Source organism: Lepisosteus oculatus, chromosome 19 (assembly GCF_040954835.1).
Source record: "Lepisosteus oculatus isolate fLepOcu1 chromosome 19, fLepOcu1.hap2, whole genome shotgun sequence".
Classification (NCBI taxonomy): Eukaryota; Metazoa; Chordata; class Actinopteri; order Semionotiformes; family Lepisosteidae; genus Lepisosteus; species Lepisosteus oculatus.
The window spans coordinates 4,792,880-4,805,853 of NC_090714.1; the positions used below are offsets into that span (position 1 = coordinate 4,792,880).

At 45.6% G+C, this 12,974-nt stretch overlaps 1 protein-coding gene across 11 annotated transcripts in view; it reads left to right on the top strand.

Annotated features, from left to right (window-relative positions):
* The window catches only part of si:ch73-103b11.2 (myosin phosphatase Rho-interacting protein), a 173,720-nt gene that overhangs the window by 152,522 nt on the left and 8,224 nt on the right, over positions 1-12,974 (top strand). For 7 of the 11 annotated variants that reach the window (XM_015359910.2, XM_015359908.2, XM_015359911.2 and 4 more), the window contains 8 exons: positions 1,113-4,973; positions 7,944-8,091; positions 9,350-9,455; positions 9,826-9,985; positions 10,492-10,599; positions 11,336-11,422; positions 11,714-11,876; positions 12,789-12,874. In XM_015359910.2, the coding sequence (XP_015215396.2) occupies positions 1,113-4,973; positions 7,944-8,091; positions 9,350-9,455; positions 9,826-9,985; positions 10,492-10,599; positions 11,336-11,422; positions 11,714-11,876; positions 12,789-12,874 (4,719 nt within the window). The remainder of the gene's footprint in view (positions 1-1,112; positions 4,974-7,943; positions 8,092-9,349; positions 9,456-9,825; positions 9,986-10,491; positions 10,600-11,335; positions 11,423-11,713; positions 11,877-12,788; positions 12,875-12,974) is intronic. The other 4 variants (XM_015359919.2, XM_015359918.2, XM_069180882.1 and 1 more) reach the window with 1 other exon arrangement.

A 12,974-nucleotide genomic window follows, 5' to 3' on the forward strand; every position in this document is an offset into this window, starting at 1 on the left:
TTTACGGGATCTCTTTTTTTCGTTTTGTAAGTTGGCATTCACTCATCTCCACAGTAGGAGAACTCACACCTTATTCTATTTATTGCTCACAGAACGTACGACTTAACGCAAAGGGCAAAGTGAAATGTGCTGGTTGTCTAAACTGTTTATGACTTCAAACGTCACCTTGAGTTGTGCATATAGGAACGTGTTGACACAAATGTTTTTGTAGCCTTATTTGATCTTCACTAACAAGACTGGGAATGGAATCAAGTTTGCATGGTTGTGGTGTTGAAGCATGAATTCTGACTAATGATTTTTTTGACTGAGCATCACATCTTTGGGATATCATTGGCGTGAACGAAAATAAGGTAAGAGAGGAATTCAGAGAAGCTTTGGGCTGTGCTTTTTCCTCTTTTTTGTGTGATTTCTTCCTTTCTGGCTTCTGTTTGCATGCCTTTGGGTTTGTGGGACAAAATGCATGGTCACATTTTAATTTGGATTCACTCTGTTCAATGTTTGCATATGATGTCCTTCGTAATATAAAATAGAATCCTGACTGTACATCCCAGCTATATACTATATATAATGATATACAGTATAGCAGTACCAAGACACCCTTTTATATGTATTACCTATCTACAGTATAGTATAATATTTATTTATGGTTGTGCCAAACTCCCTTATTGAGGAGACGTTTTTCCTGTAGTAGGATTGTATGTGATTGGATATTTTTTATGCTTGGCACAGGCGCGGTTATAGCTGTAAATATAATTAAATTTTTACATACATACAGTACTGTTCTGTTTATCAAATGCCGCATACTGTACCACTGTAGTTGGCAGCAGAATATCATCTGCTGTCTTCTATGACTTTGTGGCTTGCAGTGTATGCAGAAATTGAGCACTTCTGGTTTTGTCCCCTTTGTTTTTTAGTTGTTGGCTTTGCAAGCATCTTGCAGACACCTCCCTGAAAAAGCACAGTGGAAAGCTTTGAAGCATCAGTAGGCTTTCTGAGTTTATGGGGGGGGGGGGGGTGGATAAAAAGTTTTGTACCTTCTCTCCAGAGGTGTGACGCTCAGTGTCAGGAGAAAAAGAGTGTGACTAACCTCATGTCTAATCGGTTTCTTAAAGAATGACTCTTCAACCTCACCGACAGGAGCCTGGCAAAGGCTCCATAAGCTCAACCAAGACCTTCAAAACGAGCTGGAGGCTCAACGGCAGCGTCATGACCTCACAAGCCAGCAGGTCCAAGCTTTGAAGCGCAGCTACAGTGAGGCCAAGGACGTCATCAGACACCATGAGTCGGAAATCCAGATCCTGCAGACCAAACTCAATAACGCCATGGCAGAGATTCTAATCAGTGAGCAAACTGTAGCCAAGATGAGGAGCGAGCTGAAAATGGAACAGGAGAAGTTTAAAGAGCGCATGGAGGAGTGGGAGCACAACGAGCAGACTCTTCAGACTCAGCTGAAAGACAGTGAGGACAGGCTGAAGGATGTGGAGGCTCTTCTTTTGGAAAAGACCCAAGCTTTGCGAGACCTGGAGAGACAGCAGGCCTTGCAGAAGGACTATCTTAAGGAGGTGCAGAGGCTGCAAGATAGGCTGAAAGACGTCACCAGTCAGCTGACAGCTACAGAACAGGCCCAGGCCTTGAAGGAGGAGAGGCTTTCGAGAAACTGCGAGATTCTGAAGGAAAGCCTGGAGAAGGAGAAGCAGTCTCTGTCTCGGAGCTTGGCAGAAGCAGAGGGGAAGGCACGGGAGCTGGAGGACAGACTTCAGGAGGCAGAACTGCAAGTTGAAGACCTGCTGAAGGAGAAACGGACCACTGGTCTAGAGAGCAGCGAGGTGGTCCACCAGCTTGAAGAGCAGTTGGCTTTCAAGACGGCCACCATCCATAAGCTCACTGAAAATATCCATGAGCTGGAAGAGGAGAAAGATCAGCTGACCTGCAGGTGCCAGGAACTGATCAACCAGATAACGGAAGCCGACAATGAAGTGGCCAAGCTGCAATCTCGGCTAAAAACGGAGGAGACTGACTACTACAACCTGGAGCATTCCTTTGAGAAGGTGTCAGAGGAATTCCAGAAGATCAACAGAGTTCTCAGAGAAAAGGAAGAGGAAATCAGGGAAGCAAAGGAGATGTATGAGAAGCTGGTAGAGAAGAAAGAGCAGGACCTCAATGAAGCCCTGGTAAAAATGGCTGCTCTGGGGAGCAGCTTGGAAGAAACGGAATTCAGACTTCGAGCAAAAGAAGAACTGCTCTCAAAAATGGGTCACGTCCAGGTAGAGGCAAGCGGCACTGAGAGAGATTTGCAAGCTAAGTTAGAAATGGCAGAGGATCGCATAACAGAGCTTGAACAACATCTCAGTGATCTGCAGCTGGGCTATGCCGACCTTCAAATGGAGAACAGCAAGCTTCAAGAAGACTGTGATGTCCTTGAAAGCATGCAGAAAAAAGAGGATTCGTCTTCACCTGTAGGTGAAACTGCACTAATTGCTGATGTTAGACCGAAAGTTAAAGCAAACACTGACTTTGGCGTTTCACTTGCTAAAAGACAGAGGATACGATTTTCAAGTATACACTGCCAAAAGTATGTCCATCCAGATGGCACAGAGAAAATGTGGATGAGTAGCACATCCTCTGATACCAGCCAGGATCGATCCCTTTCAGAGGAGAGTGGATCCTCTGATCCACCCTACCAGTGTACTATCTCTTCCACAAGTGGTGATCCAGATAAGTTTATTTCAATTATCCACTCGCTAGAAACCAAACTCTATGTGACAGAAGAGAAACTCAAAGACATCACGTTGAAGTTGGAAGCGCAACAGAGTAGACAACTCGAGTCCATGATGGAACACCATAGCCAATGGTCGAAAACCGAGACAGAGCTCAAAGAACAGCTGACGGAAAGCCTGTCCAAAGTAGACAAGCTAACAGCTCAGCTCCAGGAGGAAATGAACAAGAGATGCACATTTGCTCAACAAACCAGATGCTGTATCAAAGCAGTGAATGCTAAATATGAAAAGGCCTTAGCTTGTGTAGAATTAAGCAGGGAAAAAGTCCAGTCCATCCTTAAGAGCCACAAAGATGATAGCACAGATAAACAGCTACACACATTGTCAGAAATTGAGACAGAGCTGGTCAATGCCACTATTTATATTCAGCAGGGAGGAAGTGGTTTAGAAGAACAACAGCTGCAATACCAGGAAAGTCTAAACAAGGAGGTAACAGTACATGAGCTATCGGATGAGGACAAGATCAAACTGTTTGCCAAAACATTAGCGTTTGAGGCACTGGTTTTAAACAAGATGGCATTCTCTATACAAAATCCAAATTTAGACCTTTTGCAGGGACTTAGCACAGTGTGTCAGGAAGCTGAGAAATTGAAAAGGAGTGACGAGTCATATGTTGCAATTGCCTATGCAGATGTCTTAACCCAAAAGCTAATGTTGGAGAGTGAGTTTTGGGACGAAGTGGAGAAGCTCAAGATGCAGTTTAAGGAGAAGGAAGAGGTTAGTCAAGGTGTTCAGTCATCAGGGGACGACCTTGCAGGGAAAACTGATAGCGTAGTAATGAGCAATGCATGCATTAAAGCGGAGCTTGCTTTTGCAGTGCAAAATCTGAAGCAATTTTATGAGCGGAAACTTCAAAAGGTTAAGGAGGATCTCCTTGAAGCTCACAGGAATCTTGAACATAGAGATCATACATTGAAAGCAATCGTAAAAGCTTACAAGATGCCAGAGTTTGACCGGGTCATTCGGGAGGTTAGTGATGAGTTTAGTGGTGAACAAGGGAGAACTTTGGCTGACATCAGCCCTCCTGAGCTTGCTCCTTACTTAGAGCAAATTAAGATGGAGGAGGCCCACAACTTGGCCGAACAGATTGTCGACAAGCACCTTCAGAGAGGTTTGCCGTCCTGTAGCATAGATGCAATAGAACCCCCGCTTGTGGGGCGAGATAAGCTAGCTGATGAACTGAAAAGGCAGGCAGGCATTCTTCAGCATTTGTCTCAAGAGATGGAGACTACCTGCAACACAGACAAAGGCTTTGGCCACCACAGGTTAATGGACATTTCCTGTGTTCCTCCTTCTCACAGACATATCAGCGACAGCAGTTCCCTTTTCATGCGAGAAGCCATGGTTCAGGCTCAGATAGCTTATGTGGCCTGCAAGCTAAGAGCAGACCATGAAAGAGACTTAAAGGAATGTAGGGACGCCTGCAAAAGCATGGATGTCTTGTGTCAAGAGCATGCGAAAAACGTGAACGCCATCCGCGAGCGGTACGAAAGCTCCCTGCAAGACGAGCGGCGGAGCTTTGCTCAGACCGTTTCCAACCTCGAGGAGGAGAACGAAGCCCTGAAAGGAGAGGTCTCCCAACACATGGCAGAGCTCTCTCTGCAGCAGGAACGCCTCGTGCAGATGGAGGAACGTTTCCGACAGGAAATGGAAGAGCTGAAGGACAGGTATGAGCAAGAGCTGCACCGCGCGGAGGGGAAACGGAAGACGGCGGAGGCGGCGGTGAAGGACAGCACGGCCGAAAGCCAGAGGAAGCTGGAAGTCGTGTTGCTAGATATCGAGAACATGGAGGACAGGCACGAGGCGCACATCCAAAAGCTGGAGGACAACTTTCATAGCAAAATACAGGAACTGCAACGAATCCACGAGGAAGAGATGCAGCACTTGCACAGCCACTACACTCAGACCATCAAAGCCATGCAGGAGACGGTGGAGAAGCTGAAGTCCAAGCATCCAGAGGACTCGCCCGCAGAGGTCTGCTCACCTCCCAGAAACTCCTGGCCAGCAGAGGAGGTTGATGGGACGCAATCCCAAGAGGCAAAGACGGAGTTGGATTCTATGACTGTTTTGAGGGAGAGGATCCAGGAGCTGGAGACACAGATGAATGCAATGAAGGACGAGCTGGAGCACAAGCACCTGGAGGGAGATGTGTCCAGCCTGAGGGAGAAATACCAGAAAGACTTTGAAAACTTAAAGGTTTCTAGATGTTTTGTTCTAGTCTTCTAGGCTTTATCTGTGGATTTCAGGTTGCAATGGCTCATTACAGCTCTGTTTGTGCCGCAAACAGAAAAATGGACTTGCCAAAAGCCTTGTTGATATTTACCTATTTGCTCCATGAATGAATGAGCTTCTTAAAATTTAGGCCTTTGTTTACTGAAAGTTTCCAGGGTCAAAAGTGATTTTTTTGTGTCAAATGTTATTTTAAATGTCGCGCAAAGTGCCCTCAGAAACGTGCACAACATTTTCAGTCTGAATTTTTCCCAGGAATTTGATGATAACAACATGGAAGCAGTTTCTTTAAGGCTTAACCTTTTCATCTTGTACAGTCTGTAAAATTCAGAAAGTGCATCATCCCAGGGGCTTAAGTGTTTGAGGTTTCAGTCACTTTTGTTTGAAATAACAGGTGAGCTAACAATGGCTTGATTTGCTATTGTGAGCTTCTGTATTGAAACAGTCAGTGCTCTTCTCTAGTTATGTTACAGTGAGCTGAGTCTGCTGTTTTGGATTGTTCCAAATTCAGAGCTGAGAAGCTCCTGAAAAATGACATTTGTTTAAGGATGCCATTGCAACTTTAAATCCATGTCCTTGTTAATAAACCAAATAAATCCTTTACATACCTTCCACTCCCATATTCCCATCTCACATCCCATGCTGTTGCTCTCCATGATAAACACACCACTGACATACTGTGTTGCATCATGGAAGCTGTTTAACATAGGTGGCTTGAAATGCAGAGACAGTGCAGCCATCACTGCTTCGAAGTCTAAGCACTGTATGGCAAGCCAATGGAAAGTTTTACCTCTGAAAGTCTTCCACCTTTTCTGGATCTGAGGCCATCGTGCATGACTGGTTCTTCCTTTCATTTGTTTTTCTCTGAAACCTTCAGTAACTTCTGGTCAAATGAAAATGGTTAATGAATCAGTAGCATAAAAACATTAGCACAGCAGTGTCGTAAGTATGTCAGTGGAGAACATACCTTATTTTAAAGTAATTCAATTCTTACAAGTGCGATTCTAACAATGTATTGCTGTTGTGGAGAAAACAAGCATAAACTACTTTGGTCATAGCCCAGTGATTACAGCGTAGTTAGCTGAAGTTATCCACATCTCTGGGCTTCTGTCCTGTCAGGAACTGTACTCCTGTGCTCTGTGCTTTCATTTAAGTGAAGGCGGCAGGGAGAATATTTAGCAGGCGCCTTTAATTTTCTGTCAGCCATGATTTATATGATTGTTTCCAGAGCAACATCAGAACACAATACAGTAAGCCAGCTGAAATCATTTGGGTTTGGCCACATAAAAAAGAAATGTCATTCTTACTGCAAGTTTAATAAGCTTTCATGCAAATTTAAAAATAAAATAGCAAAGGACATTTGTTACAGAAGCAGCTTCATTTTCCTAAGGACTGGATGGTATTAAAAACACTTATTTAAAAACAACATTGCAAGGGCTAGTGCAGAGTACATTGTGACACTTTTATTGTCCTATATCCTTGAATTAGAACGTAATCACCAGATTCATTGCCTTCAAAGTGATTGGCATTTCTCTTTCAATTTTCAGAACACAGAACCTTGTTCGGACAGGGTGTTTAACAATTCTTGATTTTGAGGTCAAATCTCCACCAACTAGATTTCATCATTCGTCTTCAACTAAAGCCAGTTTTTGTATCGTTACCCTCCCGATGTTATGTTGAACCAAACATGAAACAGCTTCCTGCTATCAGCAATGAATGAAATTGTATCTTCCTCAAACCCCTCAGACCTGGTGCTTTACCCAGAATGACCAAAATCCAGGATTTACTTTCACCTGAGATTATGCCCACATCGCATCTTCTGTGCCCTGTTCAAAGCTTTGCATTGTAGCTAACTCCCTGTAAAGCAGTGGTATTGCATGGCATTGAAATTGTGGTGAAGCTTGTTTTTGCTTTCTTCAAGATGTACACGGGGCACAAAGGCAAGTGTAAACTTTATACACATTGGCACTAACCACAGATGATATGAAAACACTGAGGTTTCTTGTAAAGTAGTGAGAGAATTCAATGGTTCATACTGTAGGCTACCGGAAACATCCTCCTTTTTAGCAGCTCTTTATGATGTGCTTTTACTGTCAGACAAACGTCGTTTGCTGCTGGAGATTTTAGTACTGGATGGAATATGTCCCAGCTGTTCACTACCTCTAGCATCTAGAGCTGCTGCAGTGGGTTGCATCTTGCTTTGAGGCTTGCATTTGCTCCCTTTGTGGTGAGTTGGATAATAACCTTGACATTAGAGGAACAGACAGTGCTGTACTGTTAAGAGCACCAGCCTGCCGAGTTCTCCACACACCTCCTGTGGGCTTTGGAATGACTGTAACTCCAGTGCAACAGAGCTGGTGTATGCAAAGCATGTGTACTAGACTCAGCGGCGTTTTGTAGAGTTTCAGTTTTCACGCAGACAGGAAACCTAATGCTTGGGGGGAAAAATCTGAGAAGTGAAAAATAAAATACAATAAAAATCGCGGCGCTGCGGCCGACCTTTATTAACTTATATCAAATGCGTCACGGAAGTCATAACGACACGCTGCAGGTAGGACATGCTTTGGTTTTGAAAGGAAGCTTTCCTCTCTAGTTTATTTCTGAAGGCCTTTTAAAAAAATATTTTTCCACCCCCACTTCATTTCTTCCCTGTGACACCCCCTCCCCTCCTTCCCCGCCTCCATGGCCTGATGCCTCGCTTCGTCATCTTTCTCGATGATCCTTAACTGCCAATAACCAGTGACTGGGCACCGCTCCCTTTCCGTAGATGTCAACCTAGATTCACATGACCATCGCGAGCCACGGCAGGCAGCCTGGGAGCAGCAGCCGCGCCGGTCTCGGCTGCTCTCGGGGCTGACCCCTGAGCGGAGGCCCGTGAGCAGGGGTGGACAAAGCGTTTGACCGGCCCTCTGGTGCGGATTCTTCCCGTTTCCCCAGGCGACGTGCGAGAGGGGCTTTGCGGCCATGGAGGAGACGCACCAGAAGGTGATAGAGGACATCCAGAGGCAGCACCAGAGGGAGATCTGCAAGCTGTTGGAAGAGCGGGAGAGGCTGCTGGCCGAGGAGACGGCTGCCACAATTGCCGGTGAGGCCCCCGTTTGGTCCTCTGGTTGCCTTTTTCCCCCCCACCGAACCCCCGATGCCAGCGTGGAGCCCTCACACGTGACATCGGGGTTACCGTGTGTGGCGTGGGACGCGACACCAAGCACAAAATGGAAGGGGACCCCTCCCCCCCCCCCCCCCCCCCCAAAAAGCCAGCGTATAGAAACTGCGCTTCATGCAGGGTCTGACGCAGACACTCATGCAGAAGGCTAGTGTTTATATCAAGTTCACATTTACTTGTCATTCCAGCCATATACAAGTTTCAATGGAACGATGCAGTGCAATTACAGACGGGACACTGGGATAGACGCTGTAGAAAGGATACGCAACGTGCAAATTACTAAGGCAGCGTACACGGGATATACACATAGTGTAATTTGACTATTACAGAATAGTACAAGGAAGTACATCATACACTAAACACTGGGGGAATTTGAACCCTGTCTCTGGAATTGGAACCGGGTGCAAATAGATTCCAGGCTGTTGAGGAGCCTGACGGCCTGCAGGAAAAAGCTGTTACAGAGTGTGGTGGAGCTAGACCGTACAATTGCGATATCTAAGAGAAAGGTTTATTAAATCTTCCGTTTTAATTCAAAGGGGCTTGCATTCCCCCAATAAATATAAACTGTGGCATTACACGGGGGGGGGGATGTTCAGTGTGGAGGTGGAGCACTGGATTAAGGGCAACCACAGCTGTGGGAGCCCTTTAAGACACACTGAACACCTCCCCGGAGGGATGAGCAGATCCCCGCAAGGGGAGAACCTTCCATCCACAGCCCCGGAGGGGATTGTGACGGGAGCTTAAGGCCGTATTTTTCCTTCATTTTCTTTTCCTTGTCTCCTGTCCCACCTTGTATCTCCCACCGGGCTGGAGTTTGAGTGCTTTTTTTGTTTTCATCCAGTCTGGATCCCACTGACTAGGGATAACCGAGTCTGGATTCCAAGTGGTCCTTTTCCCCCAGGCTGAACCCCGTTAAGCAGGGAACAGTCCAGGCTGGACACCGCTGTGCAAAGTGGTGCATTTTTCTTTTTGCTTTTCCCTTTTGTGTTTTTTTTTTTCTGGTTTTCACTAACCTCACACCGGTGCCTCTGCCCCCTCACACGGGGCGTTGACTTTTTCCGGTGCTCCCCGCAGCTCCCCCACTCCCGCACTGTTACGACAGCACCCAGCTTGGCGTCTCAGCTCACCACGGCAGTCCTTACCTTGGTTAACATGGTCATTGGCTTCCCTCCCCTGTTAGCTATTGAAGCCATGAAGAATGCACACCGAGAAGAGCTGGAGAAGACCCAGCGCTCCCAAATCACCGGGATGAACTCGGACATCGAAGAGCTCCGAAAGCAGTACAAGTAAGTGGGCAACCCTTTGTCTGCTGGGCAGTGACCTGAGAATGTCCGTTTCAGAGCAATCCAGCAGGTGCAGGTGGTGGTGAACGGACAGCTCATTTTGGGATTTTGCTTTCGTGTAGCCAAGTCTGTGTTGAGGGGAAAAGAAAGGTGTTTCTTCACCGATAGGTCTTTGCAAAGTGAATCTTCGCTTGGTAACGGAATACTTCAGGTTCGCCCCATGTCATCTTCAGATGAGCTAATGAAGGCGTTACTTTTGAAATGGTGTGTTACTGCCCTAACCCAAAAGAAAAATGGCTTCAGCTTATTCCATGATGATGACAGCAGTGCAGAAATAGGAATTTCTTCTTGTCTCTGGTCTCCCCGCCGCCAGAGAAGAGCTACAGTCCATCCACCGGGAGCTGGAGGTGCTTTCAGAGCAGTATTCCCAGAAGTGTCTGGAGAACGCCCACCTGGCACAGGCCCTGGAGGCCGAGAGGCAGGCCCTGCGACAGTGCCAGCGTGAGAACCAGGAGCTCAATGCGCACAATCAGGTGAGCGCCGCCGGGCGACCTGGGAGTCCGTATCCCGGGACACGAGACCTGACCTCCCGGAGCTGGTTAAAAAGAAACAAAAAACAAGTGGAGGTCGGCACAAGTTGGCACGACAAAGGTCGAAACCTGGAAAATTCCTCAGCAGGTTCACCGGGGATTATAGTTTGAAAACACGGGCCTTGTTTTATGTGCATGGTAGACAGGCTCTCACGTGAACAGAGAAATGCCCAAAACGCGTTTCTTAAAAAGCCTCCCTTGTGCTTTTGCTGGGGAAGCTAAACTTAGATCTTTCAATGCTAAAAAATAGATCTTTCAATGTTTGTGCTGCACAGGTGATCGTGTTACATTACAGTTTTGATCCCTTTGTAAAACGCGATGTTTACAGACCCCGGCGAGTCACAGCTGCAAAATACTTAAAGATTTAAGCCCTCCAAAGTATCGTTTCTCCTTTCCTGTTTTATTCTTTTTGCGCTTTGAGAGTCTTTGCAGTGGCGGTTGTCTTGCAGGAGCTGAATAACCGCCTGGCAGCGGAGATCACCCGATTGCGGTCCAGTATCACCGGAGAGGAGGCTGGCTCACCTCTCACTCATGGCAAGGACATCTACGAGCTTGAGGTATGGGCTCCGTTCCTCTTCATCACTGCGACAGGAGCTTATCGCTTCAATAACCAAGTGGGCACAACTGAAAACCACGGTGAAATGCATTTAAAACCGAAAACAGGAGGCACATCTTTATGCAATGGTCTGTGGGAGTATGGATCAAGCCACCGTGTCATACTGCTGAAACCGGCAGCCTGATCTTGAAATCTCGAGGTCTTTGGATTGATTAAATATTAACCACCAGACAGGCTAGATGGGTCAAACGACCTCCTCGTGTTTGCAACTTTTTTGTTCTTAAAACGTAAAGTAATGTTAGAAAAAGAGGCCCTGAGAAGAGATCAAATTTCTCCGATGCCTCTTACTCGGTGCTTTGAAATGGCACGTCATTGATCACGTAGTTTGGGAGAAAAAAAATAGATTATTTTTGGAAAAACAGGAATACATACTAGTATATTAAAAAAAACATGAAGCCACTATAGTCTGCAAGGATGGTATCTGTTATTGTCAAATTCATAATAATCTAATTAATCTCCCTTGATTTAATTTAGCTTTGACGTCATGTCAAACCTTTAAATGCGCTGTCTACCACCCAGTGATCATGTACAGCCGTGTTTGTGTAAAAGTTTGGTTCCTTGTGAGAAACGGAGTGACAGAAAGTTATTTTCTCTCTCGGTTCAGGTTTGCGCAAATTCACCGGGGATATAAAAGTAACTCTTTGTGATTTCATCTGCCTTTATTTTTTTTTTTACAGGTTTTACTGCGGGTCAAGGAATCGGAAATCCAATATCTAAAACAAGAAATCCACTCACTGAAGGACGAACTCCAGTCTGCACTAAGGGTATATCAAAGTTTCACGGGTCTATTGAATGGTACCAAGGCTTTTGAAAAAGAGTTTTTGATGTTAGCATTTTGTGTTCTTTATTGCTAGTTCTGCATGTTTTTCATTTATTGTTTCCATCTTTGATTATTTGCCATGGAGACTAATGATCTCCTTTCAGGGGTCAAATTCAGTTTCAGTGGCGGAGGGCGCGAGCCCGCGTGGAACCGCGACGGTCACACAAGGAAGATCCGTCTCCGACGTCGCCCGCACGGGTTAACTGAAGTTGGTTTTTCCTTTCCCTTCTGTCAGGACAAGAAGTACGCCACGGACAAGTACAAGGACATCTACACGGAGCTGAGCATCGTGCGAGCGAAGGCGGAGTGTGACATCATGAAGCTGAAGGAGCAGCTGATGGCGGCCACAGAGGCGCTGGGGGAGAAGACGGCGGAGAGCACCCCTGTGTCTGGATATGGTGAGCTCCTCTTTCCAGTGTGACCCACACGCTCCCAGGCAAACCGTCCGCCCACTCTCTGACGCTTTCTTTGCTTGGTACAGAACACCTACCTCCTATCACCTACTGTAGAGTGTAAAACGAAGCACCGCGTTTGTGCTGGTCCTTTACAAGAACTGTTTTCTTAGTTAATGAAACACCGAGTTTTAAAAACTGGACACAGACTTTTGCCTTGGTTGAGGTTTTTGGATATCTGATGGTTGATGTCCTGATGTAAAAATGAGGTCATTAAGAGTAATTGTGTGCGGCATGTGAAAAGATGCAGTGTTTTAGCCGCCCAAAGAAAAACCAATGCTTATTGCCCGAGGTTTTGTGAGCTTTCACGTCCTGTGTCCCCAAAGCTCGAGTTTTCTCAAGCAGTGGTAGTCTTTGCTGGTCCTGGAGGATGACGAGACACTAATAAGTAACTTGACTGGAATGGTTGCAGTTCTTTTTACTACACAGACGTTTGAGATTTTATTCGCCTTTTAAATGCAATCGTCAAAACAGGATCTTCAGAAGTTAAAATCTATCAAACCGTTTATTATTATTATTATTATTATTATTATTATTATTATTATTATTATTATAAAGAAGAGCAGAAACCAACAAGTGAGTGAGCCTTCAGGACCAGAATTGTGAACCCCTGTGTGGGACATTCTCTCAATAACAAAGTTCTTGACTGTAAATCTATAGTTGACTCCAATTGTGAATCCTTACAAAAGCCACTCTATTATCATTTAGACTTTTTTTTCTGTTGGGGATCCAAGTGACCCCCCTGGGTGTTTAAAGAGAACGTAACCTTGAAAAAGCCCAGAGTGAAGACCTGAGGATCTTTATGTGGTTTTTCAGTGCTTCTTTGACTGTTTGATCATGTCTTGTTTTGCATCGCAGATATAATGAAATCTAAAAGTAATCCTGATTTTCTCAAGAAGGAGAGGTCAAGTGTTAGCCGACAAATTCGAGGGGTGCGGTCTAAGGTGAGTCTTAGTCTTATTTCTACCTGAATTAGTGTGACCACAGTAGATTAGCTCTTCTTTTTGGTGACTATGTAGAGAAGGACCACAGAGAGAGTATAAA